Raw genomic sequence first — 21,892 nt, forward strand, 5'->3', positions numbered from 1 at the left:
AGTAATTGATTAGCACTATATTCAACGTTTGTGACCTCTTTCGTTCAATCTGCCCAACACAAAAAAAAAAAAAAGAAGACATGTCTATTTCGATGTTCGCGGTGCGGTCTGACAAACCTAAAAAGATATTTTTAGTGTCCAAAAGTTATAGGGCCGCTGTATATGCTCGCTCCTCTCATAGTCTCATGAGTCGATGCCCAAGGTTCTCAAGTTCCTCCAGAAAAAACAAACTATCCGCGTGCGTGTGTCCGCTATTTACACAAAAATAACCTTTTGTGAAAAAAAACGTACAAAAATGATCTTTCGGTCAAACTATTTCACGTCTCTAACCCTTTTATGTAGCGTTCTTGCGAAGGATGCCACACCTGTCTATGTGACGGCCGTAGGAGCGGCGCCACACATTATCGGCAGGCAAACTCGAGTCGCCACGTATAACAGAATGTGTGGCGCCCCTGCGAAAGGAGCCACACAGAAGGGTGTGCCGCCCTTGCGAAGGATGCCACACAGAAAGGTGTGACGTTCTTGCGAAAGAAGCCACACAAAAGGGTTAGAAGCATGAAATAATGTGACCGCCCAATGGTCTGCCACCAGGTGCGTCGCCGATCATCGCTTACGATCTTTCCATCTTGCAGATTGAGTAAAATTTCTAAAATCGAGTTCTGAAACCCCAAGTTGAAAGCTACTACTATTCAAGCCCTTTCTCCCCGCTCGATCTTCCTCTTTCGAAGTGGGGTGCTTTTTTTCAAGGATTTGGCTCCCGACAGGAAAAAAATCCCGGGGGTGCTCGGGATTCCCGGTTACCGCGGTAACCGGGAAATCCCGCCCGGTTACCGGACGAAATCAAAATCGAAAATTTAAATTCAAAGAGAATATTCGCTAAAATTATATAGAATATTCGCTAAAATTTAAATTTTTCGCGAAAAAACAAAAAAATCGGGATTTCTTTCCCAGTTAGACCAATTCCCGGGGGTGGTCGGGATATGCGGTTCCCGGCCGGGAACCAGATTTCCCGGGCGGTAACCAAATCCCTGCTTTTTTTCCGCCAGAAAAACCGGACGCTTTCTACTACTACAATGCTCCTTGCTCCTCAGAAGAGGCGTTGTAGGGATCGAGATAGTTGGTAAAATTAAACTATTCATGCATGTTGGGTAGGTGAGGGCGTGAGGCGGCCCCCCCCTCCCCACCCAAACACCAGACACCCAACACCCCACTGTGTACTTCCCATTGACTTTGAGATGCTTCTGAATCTACTCCTGAAGTTGAACAAATGAGTGAGGGTTGCTGCTGAAGAACCTCTCAGATCAGCAAGTTAGCTCCACCGCAGGCGTCAAGAATCACTCCTACTACCGAGGAACAGGTACACATTGCTTGACTCATCATCATGACCTATTAAGTTATGGGATTGTGTTTCTTTGTTCTCCATCACTATTTTTCACCATGGTGCTGCCCGGATTTTTTCGGGGATATTTAGAATTGGTCTTGCCTTAGACTAGAATAATAAGCATGCTCCGAGGAATTTTGCTTCTGTATCATTCAAGGATATGTTTGGGGATGAGAAGTAAAAGACACCCAAATGCCTAGCTTCCCCTAGGAGGCACTTCAGGACAGGGGCAGCTCCCTCACATTTTGCGGGTTGAAACTTGAAACAATCATGATTCCCTGCCTCCTAGTTCGTGTCGCGTTGGCCCCATCTCAGCAAGTGGCGAAATTTGTCTCGCTGCCATAAGAATTGCTATATTTTCTGATAATTCTAACGTCTTGTGTTTTTGCATCAAGGTCTACGATATCCTAATTGTAAGGACATGCATCCAAAAGCATAGGTCGTCTTTGATGTCAACATTTTCTGTATGAACACCAATTCACCTTCTATTTTCCAAAATAAAATACTCTGCAATCAAAGTTGTCTTTAGTTGGAGAGATAACACCCCCCCCCCCTCACAAAACATAACTGTTGGTTTATACTTTCTAGTAACCATGCTGATATTAGTTACATTCTGACGCAGGCAAGGCACACCTCTCCTTGTTATACGAATTTGATCTTGATTTATAGTTTGTATATGGATTACCAAGGGAACAAAGTAAGGGATTTCCTGCATGCTAATGGAAATGTGGTGCTCGAAAGAGTGGATAACAACTCTGATCTAAGATCTTTCACTCAAAAAGAGATAGAAGACATCACCGATGGGTATTGCACCGTCCTGGGAGAAGGGGGTTTTGGCAAGGTTTACAAAGGAAAACTAGATTACCATCGTCCAGTCGCAGTGAAGAGATACAAAAATGGAACCAAGAAAGAAGAGTTCGCCAAGGAAGTGATAGTGCATTCCCAGATAAATCACAAGAATGTTGTCAGACTGTTAGGTTGCTGCACGGAGGAAAATGCGCTTATGATTGTTATGGAGTTTGTATGCAATGGAAACCTCGAGAGCATTCTTCACTGCAATAATGCAAATGGTCCTGCTGCATTCCCTTTGGACAAACGTTTGGACATCGCTATTGAGTCCGCTGAAGTATTATCATGCATGCATTCAATGTATAGTCCTGTCCTTCATGGTGACATCAAACCTGCTAATATACTTCTGGACGAGAATCTTCGGCCAAAGATATCGGATTTTGGGATAGCAAGATTGCTTGCTGCTGAAGAGAATCAATATACCAGATCTGTCATTGGCTGCATAGGTTACGTTGACCCTTTATTCTGTCAGAGTGGGATCCTAACTCCAAAGAGTGATGTATACAGTTTTGGAGTTGTTTTACTGGAAATTATCACGCGAAAGAAAGCTGTGGATGGGAATATTATCCTAGCTCAAAGTTTCACCGAAGCCCTGAGGAAAGGGAAAAAGGTGAGACAAATGTTTGATGTGGAAATCGCAAATGATAGAAAGAACATGAAATTGCTTGACGATATCGCAAAACTAGCAGCTGAATGCTTGAAACTGGAGGAAAAAATGCGCCCAGAAATGGTTGAAGTAGCTGACAGACTTAGAACAGTTAGAAAAGCTTTCCATCAGCGCAAGGGCAAAAATTCTACAGGTAATAAAGCATTTGTGTTGTCCTTTTCGATTGGCATGGAAGTTATATGATTCATCTCTTCTTCAGTTAATGTTAAGTCTATCTCACTAGTTGTCACAAAATTATAATAGTTCCTCAGTTTTGTTCCTGAGCGCACCATAAGTTATTCTCTGCTCCAACCATCTATCCCACAGAACCTGGCTCACTCTCGTGCAGCCCAACCAACCAGCATAAAAATTGCTACCCTAGGCGGAACATAAAATTGCTCATTCTTCACTCTTCTTTAAAATATCGCTAATAAAAGTAAAAATTGCACACGCTTGAATCAAATTGCACAATTATTATTTCAGAATATTAAGAAATAAATACTAAAATAATCTTGCATGCCATAAACATGTTTTGTATTCTCATTGCTCTTGTGCTACAATGTATCTTACTGGTGGAGTGGTGGTTCACCCCCACAGGGTCAACCACATAGAGCACAATTTCATTCAGATTTGTCACTACAGGAACTCATCGATAAATATTCATTGTGCTACATAGCACAACTAGTAATCTAAATTTTCTTGGCAGCTTCTCGTATTTGATTTTTATTTCGTTTTCCGCTAATGCAGGTACCAACTCCGAACTTACGAGAAGTGTAAAGGCAGACAAAATTCTACCACTTGTGGTGTCGACCATTTCCATGGATGAACTGAAGGAAATAACCAATAACTTTAGCAATCGTGCTCTAATAGGAGAGGGCTCATCGAGTAAAGTGTTCTTCGGAGTGCTGAAAGATGGACATACATCCGCAATCAAGATGCTTGATCCTGATGAAGAAATTATTTTGGAGGTCTCCGCGTACCATTCCTTTTTCACCATTCCAATTAAGTTTCTTAATTTATAAAATTTATCGGTACAACAAGGCTTTGCCTTCTAACTAGCAGCCCTTCAGCTGCAGGTTCCGGAGGTCTCAAGATTCAAACATACGAACGTTACTCAGCTTCTCAGATACCGTGATGAACGAGGCAACCGTGTTCTTGTTTACGAGTACACATCCAGGGGGTCTTTGCACGATATTCTCCACGGTGAGTTTTTTTAGCTCGTTCTTTGCAGTGAGTTGTTACGTCAGGTGGGCGTTTTTGACCCGTTGATGCTTTGAAAGAGTTTTATTCGAAACCGAGGCAATATGTGTCACGTCTCATTAACTAACAAGAAGAGAATCACCTCGAGGGCAAACACCCGTCACAAACACCCTCGCCAACAGTCATAGAACATGAGAGCCTCGAGGGCAGACACACCAACAATATTAGGGTCGTCGACGAGATAGCTCACCGGTGTCACATCGGCCCATGCCAAATAGTCGACCCTTTGCTTTCAACAATTGTGGTTCTAAGAAGTCAAAAAACCTAGATTTTGCTTTCAACAATTTTTTTAGTTTTTGTGTAGATCACACCTGAAATGATATTTCAATGAAAATTTGCCATACAAACTAACATAATCTATATGTACTTTGGCACTTTATTTTCTTCAGATTTTATGATTTAAAAGTTAGGTTTTTAATTTAAAAAAGCTACTAACAAGTTTTTTTGGAAGTCCAAGCCAGTAGTAGTAATCTAGTACTACCTCCGTCTCAAGGAATAAGGCACACATGTATTCCAAGACAAAGTTTGACCGTAAAAAATGAGCAACAAAAACTTGATTATATTATATGTAATTATTATCGTTGGATTCGTATTGAAAAACACTTTCTAATGATGCTAATTTTATAGAAACGATCTTTATATATTTAAAGTAATTTTTGATTAAACAGAAAAGCACGTAAAACGAGAATGCTTTATTTTTTGAATCGGAGGGAGTAGTACCTTTGGCTTAACAACTTGGGTCATGATGCGCATGTGCATACAAACACTTTCAGTTCGTAACTTTCGAGGGCGTGTGCGTTCTGAGCAATAAAGAAACTATAGGCACTAGACGGTACCTTCGGCGAACTGTGTCGCGAGGTGTTGATGTGATTTACATATCCTTGGTTAAACCTTGTCTTAATGTGTCCACGGTTTTGCCATATCTTAAAAATTGATCAACTGCAATTTGTAGGATAAAAAGGTATGATATGCTTGTGTTTTATGATCACAGGTAAAAAGAATGTTATTGGAGCCAAACCAGGACCGGTTCTATCATGGGCGCAACGAGCGAAGATTGCCCTAAGTGCTGCAATTGGGCTTGAGTTCCTCCACGAGAAGGCACGGCCGTGCATTGTCCACACTTGCATCAAGTCCAGCAACATACTTCTCTTTGACAATGACCTCGCAAAGATTGGCGGTGTTGGTATTCACAGACAGCCCCCTGAATACGTAGATAATATCCTTTTGGATCGTATGGGTCCTCCTCCAGAATCCGGTTACGATGCGCCTGATTATGCAACCAAACGTTAATGCTGGCAAATTCTTCCACGAGAGCTTGGCAAATCATATGTATTCTCCTACTTATCTGGATCTTGTTTCCGCTAGGTGTACAATGGTGGGGTACTTCAACACAAAAAGCGATGTCTACAGCTTCGGTGTCGTACTGCTAGAACTTTTAACAGGTCGGAAGGCATTTGATCGTACATCATTAACCGGGGGCCAGCAAACACTCGTGATATGGGTATGTATGCACATGCAAGGATGTCGATGTAACTTCTTCAGAGGATGCAACAGCAAAACTCTAATCACATCGACATGCAGGCTAGACCAAAACTTATTAGCGAATCCAAAGTACATCTATGGGTCGATGGGAGGCTTGGAGGAGATTACCCTCCCATGGCTGTCGCCAAGGTATGTTCTTGAAATTTGAGTCGTATTCTTCATGCTCTACCGTGTACCTTGAAATAGGCTTGATCTACCGTACCTAGCAAGAATCATATATATATATGTGAATGCCCGAGCAGATATCTATCATGGGACTACAGTTACTCTAGCACGCAAGCTAATCAAGCTAAACAAGGCTACAACTGAACTAAACACACATAGTAGAAGATGCTAGAAATAACCACCAACGATATATGGGACCAACACCTATGCCTACAGTGCTATATACCCCATCCGTCGCATGATGCTTAAGATCTCGAGGGCTGACTTTTACACTCCACCGACCTGACCAACCGTGCAACACCCGGAGTACGTTTAAACCAGGATCTACCGAATTTAAAACGTGGAAGAAAATATCTCTAGCTAGCCTTGGACTACACGACAAGAAGATCTTCATGAACTGGGCGAGGACTCTCAAGACCTACCCCTACAAATGGGGAAAACGACATATCGATATAAGGGACATGCCATTCATTTATGCAATACACCAATTCATTGCGCCATACACCACATAGCTGTAAACCCTAGAGCGATCCAAGTCAATATAATCTGAAGGAGGTAGTAGATTTCTCATCATATCAAGAGGCTTGAACATAGGTATATAAATGGTTATCAACCGGATATCACTTTTGGCTCATAGATGTAGATGTACCCATTGTTTCAAAACATATTTCGAAATGTCAAAAAAATGTGAAAACAAAATCTAGGTATACGTCCGGACATTATATGTACGCACACAACATTTCGCGACAAAATGACATTTTTTGTGACTTGTGTAAAAAAGACAATTTTCGGTCCTACAAAATAACCTTTTACGAGATGTTGTTTGTCTTTTTTGCACAACCCATAAACTTGTCCTTTTCTCACAAATTTTTGTGTGTAAACATAGCATATCAAGATGGAATTTTCTTCCAGAATTTTTTGACATTTCAAAAGAAATTTAAATGCATTATTCATAATAGGTGCATTTGCACCTATGAGCCAAAACACCATGTCCGTTATCAACTCCCTTCTGACCTTAGCCCCGATACGTAATAAATACATGCATATCCGATTCTTCACAAGTACAGTTGTTGAATGTCAAAACAGTATCCTTCGACAGGTTGCACGCCAGGCAGGGGGCTCGTGTCAATAGATTGAACCTACATCAACCCCTCTAACCACACGAGCTCCCGCCAAGGCTCACGTCAGACCTGAACTAATGCAATCGACCTCTCCACATGAAAATAGAAAAATGTAGAGCTTGTGGGTTCCGATATATATCCCCAATTAGTTCTGGCTAAACCAAGATCCAGTGAGCCCTGAATTGGAAACACTTTCAAGCATATCACCTCGCTTGTTATGTGGGTGGGGACTGGGAAGCCAATCACAGAGCAACTACACATGACACAATCTTTATAATTGACCACTCTGCCTTCCACGTGAACCGCAATGGATAAGCTCGTACGGACGATGAAGGAGATGACATATTTAAATTCGTTCTTGATTTCTAAAATGGCCACGGGCCGGTCAAAGCTCCACATCACACCCGTCAGTTGTCAAACTTTTGGCGTGACTTCGTTAAGGTTGCCCTGACAGGGGCAAAGCGACCTCCCTCTCATACGGACCTAAGCGTAAACGGCGCCTTGATAGCGAAAAGTTGCACAAGTCAATCGAACGGTTCAGGGAGACTGACATTGTTTTCGTACCACATCCCTCGTGGTGCGCCCTTACATAGCACCTCAACATCGACCTATTCCCCGAGTCTGATCCGGCCTTTGATGAAGAGAGCCTACTCTGCTCCCTGCTCTTTCGCTGAGAAAACTTGCATCTCACATAACGATAGAAGACCACCTGCAGCGCCAACGTTTGCCAAACCAAAGTAACAACAACCACTGTATAATGGCCCAATCCTCCCAAAATATCGAAGAAGCATAAGCTTAAAATATATATATATATATGCTTAAATGATCACACTAGGGATACATGGTGCGAACAATATTGCACGGCGATCCACAACCACAACTTTTGTTGCACCGGATGGGACAATAGGAAGGCAATTCGGAACGTTTATGCAGCAGACCCAAAATGGACAGTTGAACCAAGATGCATCGAGCGACCTCATCCGCCAACTGTGGCACAAATTAGATTTCCTTCACAAATGCCAAATATGAAGCTCCCACATATCGATGCATTGCACGTGATTTTCATTGCAGAGACCTAACATCTTACTCTAGCTAGAAGATCTTTTTTCTTCCTATGCTTTCCATTTGCAATTGATTGGAAATATTTTATATTATTTCCACCTTCTTGCACATGCTTAACTTTAGCAATTTGATCTCACTTGGTCTTTTCATCGCGCCTTAGTTTAACAAGACAATCATCAACCTCCCTCTTTGTGCCCTTTCGGCTACAATTAGAGCACCGATTCCACTTTTATATCGAGTTCATCAATCTGAAAAAGGAGCCTGTCCTTTTTCTTTTTATAATCTTCTTTTGAATTTGTAGCCAACCCTGAAGGAACAACCTTAGATGCCTAATCTTATTTTTTCCTTCTCTCACTAGGAGTATCTCTCCTAAGAACCCAGTTCCATCTATCTTTTAACATCTCATAAAACCGTTCTCGGCGCATCCAAGATAGTTCAAACAAAAGTGACATTTGTTTCCTAAGTAGGCAGGACCACCAGAATCAATTAGTAATGGCGTGTGATCCCACCCCGTACAGGTCATGGTACACACTCCTACAAGCGAATTTTTTTTGTTACCACTCAACAGTAGATGAAACACGATCTACTCATTGCTAGGAATCTCTCTTCGACTAGCCCAACTGAATTGATGTCCTTGGATAACTATTTCTCTCGAGTTAAGCCTTTCAGTTATTGCATTCAAAATAAAGAGGCATCTGGCATTAAAGTTTGTGTTATTTTTTCTATTGTCGCTGAGTTATGTTGAAATTTCCACCTATGAACATAGGTAGAGTATCATATTCATCAATCCAAACTAGCTCACAAGAAAATCTGACTTATGTGCATCTTTGTGCAGTTCCATAAAATGTCTCACAAGAATCCAATCAAAACCATCCTTCTTTAATCTAATATGGAGTCTAACACTAAAGTCTCCCGCTTCTACCTTTTGATAGAGAGAGTAGCGTTTTTTTAAATCCTAACAAGGATTCCCCTGAATGGCCCTGAGGCAATACCATATGTATTTCTGCCCCCCAGTCAGACCACTTTTCTTCAATAATGAACGCTTTATTACTTAAAAGGTTAAGTATTACATCCGAACGATACACACATGCACAGAGCCACATAAATCCCAAAGTGTGATTGACTGAAAAGTAGGGCAAAAAACATTACAAGATGCAACAAAGATAACTACAACGCCACTAGTGATGGGGGCCCAATATTTAGATTACACTGCCATCTATGTTGGGAAAATTGCTTCGGCGTGTCCTCCAGCCGTGTACACACCTTCGTAAACAAATTCACACGCTATAAAGACGACCATGAATGGAGTCTAGCTATGCACCGGTAGATAACCTGCATAAGAAAAAAAAATTATTATTTAAAACTTTGTCATTTCTACAAAGCCTTAGCGACCAAATAACGGTAATCGCTCCTACCCTAAATTTTGCTTAAATCATACCCCTCATGATGAGCCATTATTATTATTATTATTATTATTATTATTATTATTATTTTAAATCCTAGCAGATATGTGGACAGCTGTAGTAGTTTTCTTACGACTACAAGTGAGTTTGATCCCTCGTGATGGAAAATCGAGTTAATTACAAAAACCCACCATAACTGTGGTTAGGTTTTAAAAAACCACCATCTTTCAACTTTTTAACAAAAAACCACTAGTCTGGTGACAAACAACCACCACTTCTTCGTGCTCCTGATGGCCGGATTGGTTGGCCATTGTTCGTTGCAATGAAAGAGAGACGTATTCCCGAGATTTTGTTTCTAGCTCTGCTTAGGCTTTGTTTGGTACTAATATTTTAGTGGTGATTAGTGGGGATAATGCTCTAGAGTATTGGGTGAATCTCTGCTGTCACCCAATCCCCACAAAATCCCGGCGATTTTTTTTAAATAATACGAATTAATTATTTAATTCCAAGACTATCACGCGTTTTCAAAATTTTCCAAAAATGTGACTTAGTCGGCCTGCAGCAGGCCGATCGGACAGGAGCAAACCGATCGGACAGGAGCAAACCGACTGGGTGTCGGCTGCGTTGTCCACACAAATTGTCAGACTCGTTGGTCAGCTAGAGACCAATTGGCCTGCTACAAACCAACTGGCCCTGCTAATATCGGATTATTTGCATTGATGTATTTTGCGCGAATTTTGCTTCGTTTGCATGACGCTTAGGGTTAGCAGGGGTATAGCTGAAGGCACTTATGGCGCCATTTTTAAACGCTAGAACATACTGATACATAGTTCATACATAATGTCTGATACATAGGTGATGCATACATAAATGTCTGATACATAGATACATAAATGTCTGAGACTATGGACATCGTCTGGGGTTTCGTGGAGGCGGCGTAACATGGGGTGTCCAACCGAACCTGTCCGGGGCCCTGGTGATAGGAGCAGGGATCCAGGACCCGGACTCGGGGTCGTACTGTGTCTCCTGTGTGGGCTCTGGTGGAGGAGTGTGCATACCAACATAGTTCTGCTGCTTGCTGTAATACTCCATGTGCTCAGGATCCTGATCACTAGCTCCCCATGAAGGATTGGACGCACTGTGTTGCGTGTATCCTGTGCCACGAAACATAAGTGATGTCAAACTAAGTGGAGTATATTCTATATGGAACACAATAGCTAGAATAGTACATACCCTGGGTGTATCCTGGTCCTCCCATGAAAGGGGCCTGCTGCTGCTGCCACTCGTCGAAAGCAGCTTGCTGCTGATAGTCACCGAACATACCGCGCTGCTGGTACTGAAAGTCATCGACGGAAGGAGTGTGTTGCTGCTGCTGTCACGGCGAACCTCCTGCCTGGTCAGGAGGTGGTGGTCTGGGTGTCACAGTCGGTGTGAGACGTGGCCGTTATCCGTGGTGCTGGTACTGAAAGTCATCAACGGAAGGAGTGTGCTGCTGCTGCCACGACGAACCTCCTGCCCGGTCAGGAGGTGGTGGTCTGGGTGTCTCCGTCGGTGTGAGACGTGGCTGTCGCTGCTGTTGTGTCGAGGTCCGCGGTGGAAGGAGGTGGCGGTGAATGACATCGGAACTACGGTTGCACGTGATAGCCGAGTAGATCCCGCGTTGCTTGTCCTCGAGACGCCTCAACCAGGACACATGTTGGTCGCGTTGTAGAAGACGCGCAATAGACACTTGACGTGTGTACCGAGCGACTTCATCCTATAAGTCTGCAGTCAGCTGACCCTGACATCACTTATGTTTCGTGGCACAGGATACACGCAGCACACTGCGTCCAATCCTTCATGGGGAGCTAGTGATCAGGATCCTGAGCACATGGAGTATTACATCGCACAATAGAACTATGTCGGTATGCACACTCCTCCACCAGAGCCCACACAGGAGACGCAGTACGGGTCCTGGATCCCTGCTCGCATCACCAGGGCCCCGGACAGGTTCGGTTGGACATCCCATGTTACGCCGCCTCCACGAAACCCTAGACGTCGTCCGTAGTCTCAGACATTTATGTATCTATGTATCAGACATTTATGTATGCATCACCTATGTATCATACATTATGTATGAACTATGTATCAGTATGTTCTAGCGCGTAAAAATGGCGCCATAAGTGCCTTTATATCCCTGCTAACCCTAAGTGTGTGCTGCAAACAAACCTAAGCGTGTGCTGCAAACATGCATGCAAATAATCGGATGAACCTAGGCCGGTCGGACTGTAGGAGGCCAATTGGTCTCTAGCTGTCCAGTTGGTCAGCTATCGACCAGTTGGTCAGCTATCCACCAACGAGTTTGCCATTTGGGTCAGCCATCCAGCCGACACCCTATCGGTCTGCCCCTGTCCGATCGGACTACTATAGTCCGACCGAGTCACACTTTTGTAAATATTTCAAAACGCGTGATAGTCCTGGAATTAAATAATTAATTCATATTATTTAAAAAAAATCGCATCCACTAGGTAGGGGTAGAGTATTGGGGATTGAAAAAATTACACTAAAATTTGGGAAAAAGTGGGGATAAGTGAGGGTTAAACTCGCTCATACTCTAGCACCAAACATGTTTTTTTCGAAATGGAGGACAGCGCCCCAGCCTCTGCATCGATAGATGCATACGGCATTTATTTAATTATTTAAAGTATTGTCTTACAAAAGATTACATCATGGGTCGCTCAGGGTCGATACATGAATCAACCATCTAAAAACAAAAGACAACATGAAGCAGATCTGCACTAACATGTTAATCTATGATCAAAACGCCAACTGAACTGGCTGTATAAATCCCGTGCAACCCTCTCTAGGCGGCTGCACCCAATATTCATATCCTTGCGTTTCTCCATTGGTTGTAGGTAGGACCACATACGGATCCAATGAGTAGCCATTGGAACAACCTGCATAAAAGAAGTAGATTTTGCCTTGTTAAAAATATAATCATTTCTCGTGTTCCAGATCGCCCATAATAAAGCGCACACACCAACTCTTATATGCGCTTTATTCACCTTTGCTACCCCGGATAACCAATTCCCAAACATATTTGTGATATTAGTAGGCGGAGTAATATTAAAGGCCATATAAACTATTTGCCACACAATTTTAGCTAATGGGCAGGATAAGAAAAGATGTTGTATTGACTCATCTTTATCACAAAAACAACATTTTTTACTTCCTTGCCAATTCCTTCTCGCTAGATTATCCTTAGTAAGCAACACTCTTTTAAGAAGGAACCACATAAAAATTCTAATTTTAAGTGGTACCTTAATCTTCCAAATATATTTACGAAGGAATTTAGTATGGTCATCCATATAGTCTAGATACATGGATTTGACTGAAAAAATGCCCGATTTAGTTAACTTCCAAACCAAAGTGTCGGGCTGTGTGGTTAAGTGAATATTAATAAGCCTGCTGCAAAGGTGAGTCCAACTAACCTCCCTATTGCCCGTAATCGCTTGCCTAAAACCTATGTTCAAAGGCAATTGACCCATAACAGTAGCCACTGAAACTTGTTTAGTGTGGACTATGTTATAAAGGGAGGGATACTGCTGGGAAAGAGGCGTGTCTCCTAACCACGTGTCTTCCCAAAAGCGGGTCTGTTCACCACTTCCCACTTTGAAAGAGCCTCTACTAAAAAAATCCTCCTTATTTTTAATGAGACCTTTCCAAAAGGGAGAATCATTTACCCTAGCCTTTACTTGGGATAATGACTTGGAGTGAAGATACTTATTAGTAACTAGTTCATGCCAAACACCACGTTCAGTTAACAATTTATAAAGCCATTTACTTAATAGGCATTTGTTTTTTAAGTCAAGCACTTCTATACCCAAACCTCCCTGGTCCTTGGGTCGGCAAATAATATTCCACTTAGTAAGTCTATACTTCTTTTTGTGGCCATCACTCTGCCAGAAAAATCTTGATCTAAAAAAGTCCAGTCTTTTTCTCACCCCTTTAGGTATTTCAAAGAAGGATTACATGAACATTGGTAAACTAGTTAACACTGCGTTAATTAGTACTAGACGATCACCATAAGAGAGAAGCTTCCCAGACCAACTAGCGAGCTTTTTCTCAAACCGATCCTCAATTGCCTTCCATTCACTATTCGTAAGCCTGCGATGGTGAATAGGAATACCTAAATATCTAAAGGGCAATGAACCTGCCCCGCAACCAAAGAGAGTGGTATACTCATGTTCAACCTCTTTAGCCGCCCCAAAGCAGAACACTTCGCTTTTATGGAAGTTAATTTTCAGTCCTGATAACTCCTCAAAAATGCAAAGAATTAACTTCATATTGAGGGCTTTTTGCAAATCATGCTGCAGAAAAATAATCGTGTCGTCAGCGTATTGCAGAATGGAAATACCCCCATCAACTAAATGTGGTATCAAACCTTCCACTTGGCCGTCCTCCTTGGCCCTCTCAATTAAAATCGCTAACATATCGGCAATAATATTGAACAACATAGGAGACAGGGGATCCCCCTGGCGCAAACCTTTTTTAGTCTGAAAATAATGACCTATGTCATCATTAACTTTAATACCCACAGTCCCTTTAGTAACGAAATTATTTATCCATTGGCACCATTTAGGATGGAACCCTTTCATGCGCAACACTTGTTGTAAAAAAGGCCACCTTACTTTATCATAAGCCTTTTCAAAATCTAGTTTTAAAAGAACCCCATCCATTTTCTTCCTATGAAGTTCATGGATAGTCTCTTGAAGAACTAACACTCCTTCCAGAATATTTCTACCCGGCAAAAATGCCGTTTGCGTTGGTCGGATCACAATATGTGCCACCTTGGTGACCCTATTCGTGCCAACCTTGGTGAAAATTTTGAAGCTCACATTCAATAAGCAAATCGGTCTATATTGTTGAATTTGGATTGCATTTTCTTTCTTCGGAAGAAGGATAATAGTACCATAATTGAGATGAAACAGCGGTAACTCACCCCGCTGAAAACTCACAAACAAAGCCATAAGGTTTTTTTTTAATGACTTCCCAGAAAGTTTGATAGAACTCCGCGGGAAAGCCATCTGGTCCCGGGGCCTTATTCTTTTTCATTTGCATCACCGCCTCAAACACCTCCTTCTCCTCAAAGTCGGCAACCTGGATGTTATTTTCCTCAGCGGAAATCTGGGGGATATCATTCACTTGCGACTCATCTAGAGAGAAGTGATTGTCATCCGGAGGCCCAAACAATCTTTTATAAAATTCAGAAATATAATGTTTGATGTTATCATGACCAATGATCGTTCCCTCGTCTTGTTCAAGTTGAAAGATCTGTTTACGCCGATGTTTTCCATTAGCAACTAAATGGAAATACTTGGTGTTATTACCCCCTTCTTGGATATGCTTCACTTTAGCCCTTTGTGCCCATTTAGACTCTTCGTCACGGCGCAACCTAGCTATCTTTTCATTTGCCTCTTTTAAAGTTTCCCTCTCTGAACTATTAAGAGGAATGTTTTCAGCTTTCAGATCAAGGTCATCAATGATCTTGAGCAACCGTTCCTTTTCTTTTTTGTAAACGCTGCTTTCATTTCTAGCCCAACCTCTAAGAAAATTACGGAGGTGACGGACCTTATTCTGCCACACTTCCATAGGGGTCTTTCCGCAATGAATGGCATTCCACTGATGGGCCACCATATCATAGAAGCCATCTCGCTTTAGCCAAGATAGTTCAAAAGAAAAACCCGCCTTATTTCCATGGTGAGCTTGTTCACCTGAATCCAATAAAAGCGGTGTGTGGTCCGACCCAGATCTTGTTAGGGCTCTCACACTGACAAGAGGGAATTTATGTTCCCAAGACACACTAGCAAGCACTCTGTCAAGCTTTTCGTATGTAGGAATATCCCTCCTACTGGCCCATGTGAATTGCCTACCCGAGAGGACTAACTCTCTTAAATCAAGACTCTCAATAATGGCATTAAAAATAAAAGGCCAGCGGGCATCAAAATTGATATTGTTCTTCTCTTCCTGTCTACGAATGATATTAAAATCGCCCCCCACTAATTTAGGCCGAACATCATCATCACAAAACCGCACTAACTCAGCCACGAATTCCCCTTTTTGAGCATCTTGAGCTGCACCATAAACCACAACTAGATCCCACTCAAAATTGTCCGCCCTTGAAGAAAGATGAAACTTAACACATCTTTCCCCGGCTTCAAACGAATTAACCTTAATAGACTGAGAATTAAACCCCACTAGAATACCCCCAGAACGACCCAAAGGTGGGAGACAGTACCAAACAAAGTCTAGACCACCAGATAAATGCTGCAAAAAAGGCACAGCAAAACTATCTCTCCCTGTTTCTATAACAGCGAAAAAATCGAGCTTATGCTCCCTTATAGTATCCCGAACAACAGAATGTTTTGCCGGATCTCTAAAACCGTCACTATTCCAAAAACTACCCTTCATTAATTAATTTTTAGATCTCAACCTAGCACTAGTACGTACTGCTACAGACACCTCAACTTTCTTTTTCTTATACACACGCTTAGGCTTGGATAAGGGGAGTGCATGATCCTTATGATCTGCCGAGCCTTGTTGTTCCTCATCCCTAAGATCTTCAGAAAGGTGAAAAGCTCTATCCAGAACTAAATTATTCACTGAAGAAACGTCAGCCTTAACCTTTTCTTCATTTCTATGTAACATTACTAGCGTTCTTTGCAAGTCAACATCTTTTAGTTTCTTAATAGAAGTCAAAACCTGAGATGGAGAAACACCTAGCGAAACCCCTAATATAGACGCCCTAGTCTTAACCACATCATCAGGTATAGATGCAATAGAAAATTTAGCACATAAATTTGTACCTGAATCCAATGCGTGATCGCGCTGCTGCTGTGCTCTCTCAAGCTGAGTCGAATCAGCATTGGGTTGAGCCCTTATACGCTCACTTGATCGTATGCCTCCAATGGGAACACCGCCAAAGGATACCACTTCCGCTTGCGAGAGCCTTCCACCCAGGAAAACCCCTGTCCCCGGAAGCGAACTTGGAGAGAGACTGCGACGAGCACCCCCACCTGAGGTACCCGGCAGTTGCGGTGAAACGCTGCGACCTGCACCCACCTGTGTGGTACAAGGCAACAGCGGCGAAGAGCTGCGACGTGTACCCGCCTGTGGAGTACACGGCAGCTGCGGCGAAACGCTGCGACGTGCACCCTCCTGTGGAGTACACGGCAGCTGCGGTGAAACGCTGCGACGTGCACCAGCCTGTGTGGTACACGGCAACGGCGAAGCGCTGCGACGTGCTCCCGCCTGTGGGGTACACGGCAGCTGTGGCGAAGCGCTGCGACGTGCACCCGCCTGTGGGTTACACGGCCTGATTGGCGAAACGCTGTGACATGCACCCGCCTGTGGGGTACACGACATCTGCGGCGAAGCCAGACGGGATGGAGAGACAGCAGCCTCCTGGCGTGCGCTCTCCCCTCCCAAAAACATATTCTGGACCTCTGGTACATCTATCTTGCATGGCGAAGAGGCCCCAGACTGAAGAACATATCCATCACCGTTCCCTCTTGGTGATCTAATCGGCGACAATGGAGTGAGACCCATGTTAAAATTATATGCCTGCACGCTCCCTGGCTTAGGAGGCGTTACCGCAACGGTGAGGAACTCTTGAGGCTTAACACAACAATCATGTATTTTAGCAGGTGCCGAAAAAGACAACGGTGATGGTAGACCCCATGGGCGTACGCACAGGGTGGGCCGGGTGGGCCGTGGCCCACCCCAAATTCTGCAGAAAAATTTGACTGCCACTAATCTAAGCCAGTGACTACATTCCTGGGAGCGACGAACGAGTTGGGCCAGCGAGGTGACGATGCGTAGCACGCTTCGCATACGTACGTACACGTGAAGCACGCAGCACTGCAGCAGACCACCTCGACTTTCCGTGCGCGCGCATGCTGCAGTTGTAGCATTGTCGCTAGCGCCCATCTATGCATCCATGCATCCATGATGCGAATCAATCGGCACAAACTAACTATAGATAGGTAGCTTGCTTTTATTAAAAAAAGGTAAAGCAAATTAGCATGTAATCAAACTACAGAAGTTATAAAAAATCCGTATACACTAAAACCTAAATTATAACTGAGTGAAAAACCACCATCACATGTAAAGCGCGGAGAAAGTGCTCGAACCTTCGCAAAGATCGTGGCCTCTCGTTCTGATTTTCTCTTAGGTTCTTCATCATTTCCAGTCATACACGTGGAGGAGGCGGCCGGCGGGGTGAGCGTTCGCTTCTCATCTCGACTCTCAACAGAATGAGGAAAAGCAAAATAAAGTTTGTGTCTAGAATGGATTGTTGATGATTTTTGTGTTAAAATACCACCTCTTGACTTTGGTGTCGGTGTCTAAAACTAATGATTTTTTTTTTTCCAGATAAACACATGCGGTCAAAGTTTATCTAAAAAAACACATGCTATTTGTTTGGTCTCTATTAAATCAATGTGTTATGCTTCCTTAGCAAAACCAATTCCATGACTTCTTATTGCCAAAAAAAATCCATCAATACTTTTCAATTTATTTGGTAGATTGTCATCTAGAAAGTATTTGTCACAAGATTAAAAAAAGATGAGTTGATTGAATTCTAAAAAGACGCGGTGGAATTTTATCAATACTATTGCAACTTCCTCCTTACAATTTTTTTATTTGTCAAGTTTCTGAAACGAAGGGAATATTTATTTGGCAATTTTTTTTCATAAGGCCTAGTGCAAAAAAATTTGGAGTGTGCCCACCCTTCAATCTTTTTCTGCGTCCGCCACTGGTAGACCCTCATCATCCAGCTCAGACCTCTCCCAAACATGTATTGGGGATAAGTAGGGATTTGAAGTTTGGAGTAGATTATTCCCGCTAATTCCCGCTAAAACTCTAGTACCAAACAAGCCTTTAAATGGTAGCATGTTATACTGTGTACTAATGTATACAATTCCAATCTCACGGTACTATTATCAAAGGAATAACAGTTTGTATATTGCCGCACTCCTGCAAAGCAGATGGCCGCAGTCGCGCGGCTCTGTGTTCAGTACAACCCGAAGATCCGGCCAGACATGAGCGTCGTCGTCGAGGCTCTGACGCCGCTGGTGAGGCCTCTCGCAAGCACCTCAAGCAATCTTTCCAGCGCTGCTGGAGCATCTGGAGTGTGAGACGTCGCCTTCTCTATCAGTGAAATAGCACGGGATGTGGTTTTGTGGCCGGGACACGAAATCTACAATTGAAACATCATGTAAGCTTATCGCGTCTACTTGGACTGTATATTTAACATGGTCTCAAACAGCCTAATCTCATAATTACTCCTCAGAAGAGTAGACCAGATCTACCTTTCACCATACAACCAAATATGGAGTAACTGTTCTCAAATGGAAAAACTGTAACGAAGCACGTGCGCTCCTCGCACGCGTATCTGCATCGTCGGTTTCAGCTGGAGATCGGTGCTCCTGTCCGACGCATGCAAGTGGATTAGCAGGCTCCCATCTACTTTCCCTCTTTCCCCTCAAGATTTTGGCTGCATATAGGCCGGTTAGGTGCATGTGAGTACCAAGTACATATGTCCAAAATATTTCTGTTGCCACTCTCCCTCAGATACAAAGTCAGAACACACATTCTCTCTCATACACGGTACACAGGACACTCTCCTTCACTCTCTCTGCACAAAAATTTCTTCGGTGTAGACAGAATCTTATCTCTCTCCTTCACTCTATATCTTCTCTGTCCACAAATCCCTTGAGAGAGAAACTCTCTCTACTCTCTCTCTCTTAACGTTCTCAAAAACTGTCGGAGTCTGACCAAAATCTTCTCTCTCTCCTTCATTCTCTCAAAAAAGAAGCAGGCCACTCTCTCCTCTCTCTCAAAAGATGCATGCAGATTCTTCTCTCTCATGGCATCTCCAGCGGCCCGACGCAAACGAACGCTGAGCGACCGTTTTCATCCGCCGTGACCGGAAATGCGTCTGGGCCCTGCTCCAGCGGGGCGACGCAAAGTGACCGGGCCGTCCGTGGAGACGCAATATGCGCCAGGTTTGCGTCTCCACGGACGCTCCGCGGTTGCGTCGAGCGTTCTCCATTTCTTACCCAGTCCCGCAAGTCAGGGACAGCGAAATCGACCGCTTCCATTTGCTTCTTTTTCCCCTTCTTTGCTGCCCTAGTGCGACGCCACCACCCCAACCCCACCGGCCGCCGTCCCGCGGCAGTGCCGCAGTACTCGCCATCGGCTCCGTTGTCGCCGCGCGGGAGAGCAGGATCGTACTCGGGGTTGGCTCCGGCGCGTACCTGCCAGCTGTTTTGGGGCCAAACGTTGCCGGTTGTGCCGACCTTCCGCGCCGCCCACGACCTATTCGGTCAATTGCGCCGGTAGGTTTCTTCTCCTGTTTTCAACAGGCTCATGCAAGGCAAAGCTCCCCGGGTGAGCTACGAGATCAATGAAAATGAATACGACAAGTCATATTATCTTGCTGATGGCATCTACCCTAACTGGGCCACACTGGTGAAGACTGTACGTAATCCAAACTCCGAGTAGACGACGAGGTTTGCCAAGATGCAAGAGGCTTGCAGGAAAGATGTGGAGCGCGGATTTGGTGTGCTCCAAGCTCAGTGGGCAATTGTCCGTCACCCGGCAAGAACATAGTCGCTGAAGACCATGCATGAGGTGATGACATGCTGCGTGATCAAGCACATCATGATCATTGATAACGAGCGTCCTGATGGCCGCAATGAGAACCACTGGGAATTTCAAGGTGAGCTGGTTGCGCCACTTCCTGGAGCTTTATCTTGGGAGGACTATCTACATATGAATGTAGAAATCACTGACGAGAACGTCTACAAACAGCTGTAGACGGATCTGATTAAGCATCAGTGGACATTGGCTGGGCATGAAGATCATGCCTAGAGGAATACTATCTTATTTTCATGTAGACTTTTCAAAATTTGAATGTAATAACTATGACTGTCAGTTTACTGTAGCTAATCTGCTAATGGAGGGGTGTACACTGTGAGTGCGCAACGCGCACCTGCTCCAAAAATCCGGCCTCATTCTATTGGGAAAAACTTGGATAGAGCAGGTGCGCTCTGCGCACATTCACATTTTTTGACTTTTTCTTTTTTATCTCTCGTAAATTGTATAATTTTTCGATTTGCAGAGGAACAATCAGTTCCATCCCATGAAAGATATAAAAATTCATACAAGCCAGTGAATTGCTCTGTAGTTTGGCAGTAAAGATGGTACTTCGGATACCTAATTAAGCATGCGAATCTTAATTAGTCTCTTTTAGCAGACTAAGGAGGGCTACACTAATTACCACTGTGACCAATTTTACTGATTATGTAACGGCTTCTAGTGAAGGAGATCAGAGCAGAAGGCACACAATAGTGTATCCAAGGTAATGATTCAAACGGGATGGACATGGGATGACCGTTTCCACCTGATTTTGCCCGTCGGGACTAGACAGGATAATCCGGAGATCACCTGGCTGGACGTGCGGGGTGAACGGTCACTATCGGGAGACTGCAGTCCATACGTACTATATGAGGATCAGGAGACTGACGAGAATATGTACTGCTGCAGTGCTGCTTCAGCTATAAAAGCGGGCGGGCCACCGGTAGTGATTGGCCTCACAGCCGGGATAAGTGGTTATTCTGTTTTAGCCCGGTACGGGACAAACGAGTTCAGCAAATGGGATATGCAGGATTAGGGAAGTGGGATGGGAGGACACCGGATAGGCGGCATGCCCATCCCACTTGAAATCCTAATCCAAGGTCATGATGGCAAGTTTTATGGTAAGAGGAGCTTTGCCATTTGGAGGTAGTTGCCGAGATCCTAACATACAGACATGGCGGTGAACTTGGCGCTCACAATCGGAAATTCTTGCTATATTTTTCTTTTTGAGGAGGAGCAGCAGTCGCTCTGCTTTTTTGCATTACACGAGGGGAAAAAGACAGTTAGTCACAGGGGGGGATGGACGCAAACAAATCCAGAAAAAAAAAACAGACGTAACGCGTGAAACACTGCAGGCTCACTCTTCTCTTGGCCAAGTCATGACATATTTAGAACTATATACTGTATGACCCTTGACCTAGCCGACCTGACTGTCTAATTTTGAGGCTTCACGGCACAAAATCAACAGGAGGATTCCACCACAAACTACAGGAAAGAAGGGCAAACATATGAGCACCAAGAGGGGATGCGGATGTCTCTGCAAAAACGTTCCCAGGACAAGGTCGGTGGCCAACACGAGCATTAGGGTGATCACAAAGCCCTGCGAGGATACAGAGTAGAGGCGTGAAAACTGAAAACCATGGACAATTTGATGCATGTGGCTGGATAAAATATTGCTGAGGTACGCAAGTATATTCTCGACGTACGTACCTGGGTGAACATCTTGCAGGACGCACAATTGTCATGGGGAGGTGGTCTTGTCGCCGACGTCGATGACGGTCGT

General features: G+C 43.8%; 1 protein-coding gene across 3 annotated transcripts; it reads left to right on the forward strand.

The window, feature by feature from the left end:
• Window positions 1-1,191: 1,191 nt before the first annotated feature.
• On the forward strand, window positions 1,192-18,792 carry LOC127345081 (putative wall-associated receptor kinase-like 16). 3 transcript variants are annotated; one of them, XM_071828566.1, is made up of 8 exons: window positions 1,192-1,357; window positions 2,004-3,030; window positions 3,624-3,844; window positions 3,947-4,079; window positions 5,128-5,319; window positions 5,502-5,637; window positions 5,718-5,807; window positions 18,456-18,792. In XM_071828566.1, the coding sequence occupies exons 2-6, from the start codon at window positions 2,058-2,060 to the stop codon at window positions 5,564-5,566; spliced, it is 1,584 nt and encodes a 527-aa protein (XP_071684667.1). In that variant the 5' UTR covers window positions 1,192-1,357; window positions 2,004-2,057; the 3' UTR covers window positions 5,567-5,637; window positions 5,718-5,807; window positions 18,456-18,792. The 3 variants fall into 3 exon arrangements, with proteins under 3 accessions (XP_071684667.1, XP_071684665.1, XP_071684666.1); XM_071828564.1 differs by having other exon boundaries at window positions 5,128-5,637; XM_071828565.1 differs by having other exon boundaries at window positions 3,953-4,079; window positions 5,128-5,637.
• The last annotated feature ends 3,100 nt before the right edge of the window (window positions 18,793-21,892 follow it).

Source organism: Lolium perenne, chromosome 3 (assembly GCF_019359855.2).
Source record: "Lolium perenne isolate Kyuss_39 chromosome 3, Kyuss_2.0, whole genome shotgun sequence".
Lineage (NCBI taxonomy): Eukaryota > Viridiplantae > Streptophyta > Magnoliopsida > Poales > Poaceae > Lolium > Lolium perenne.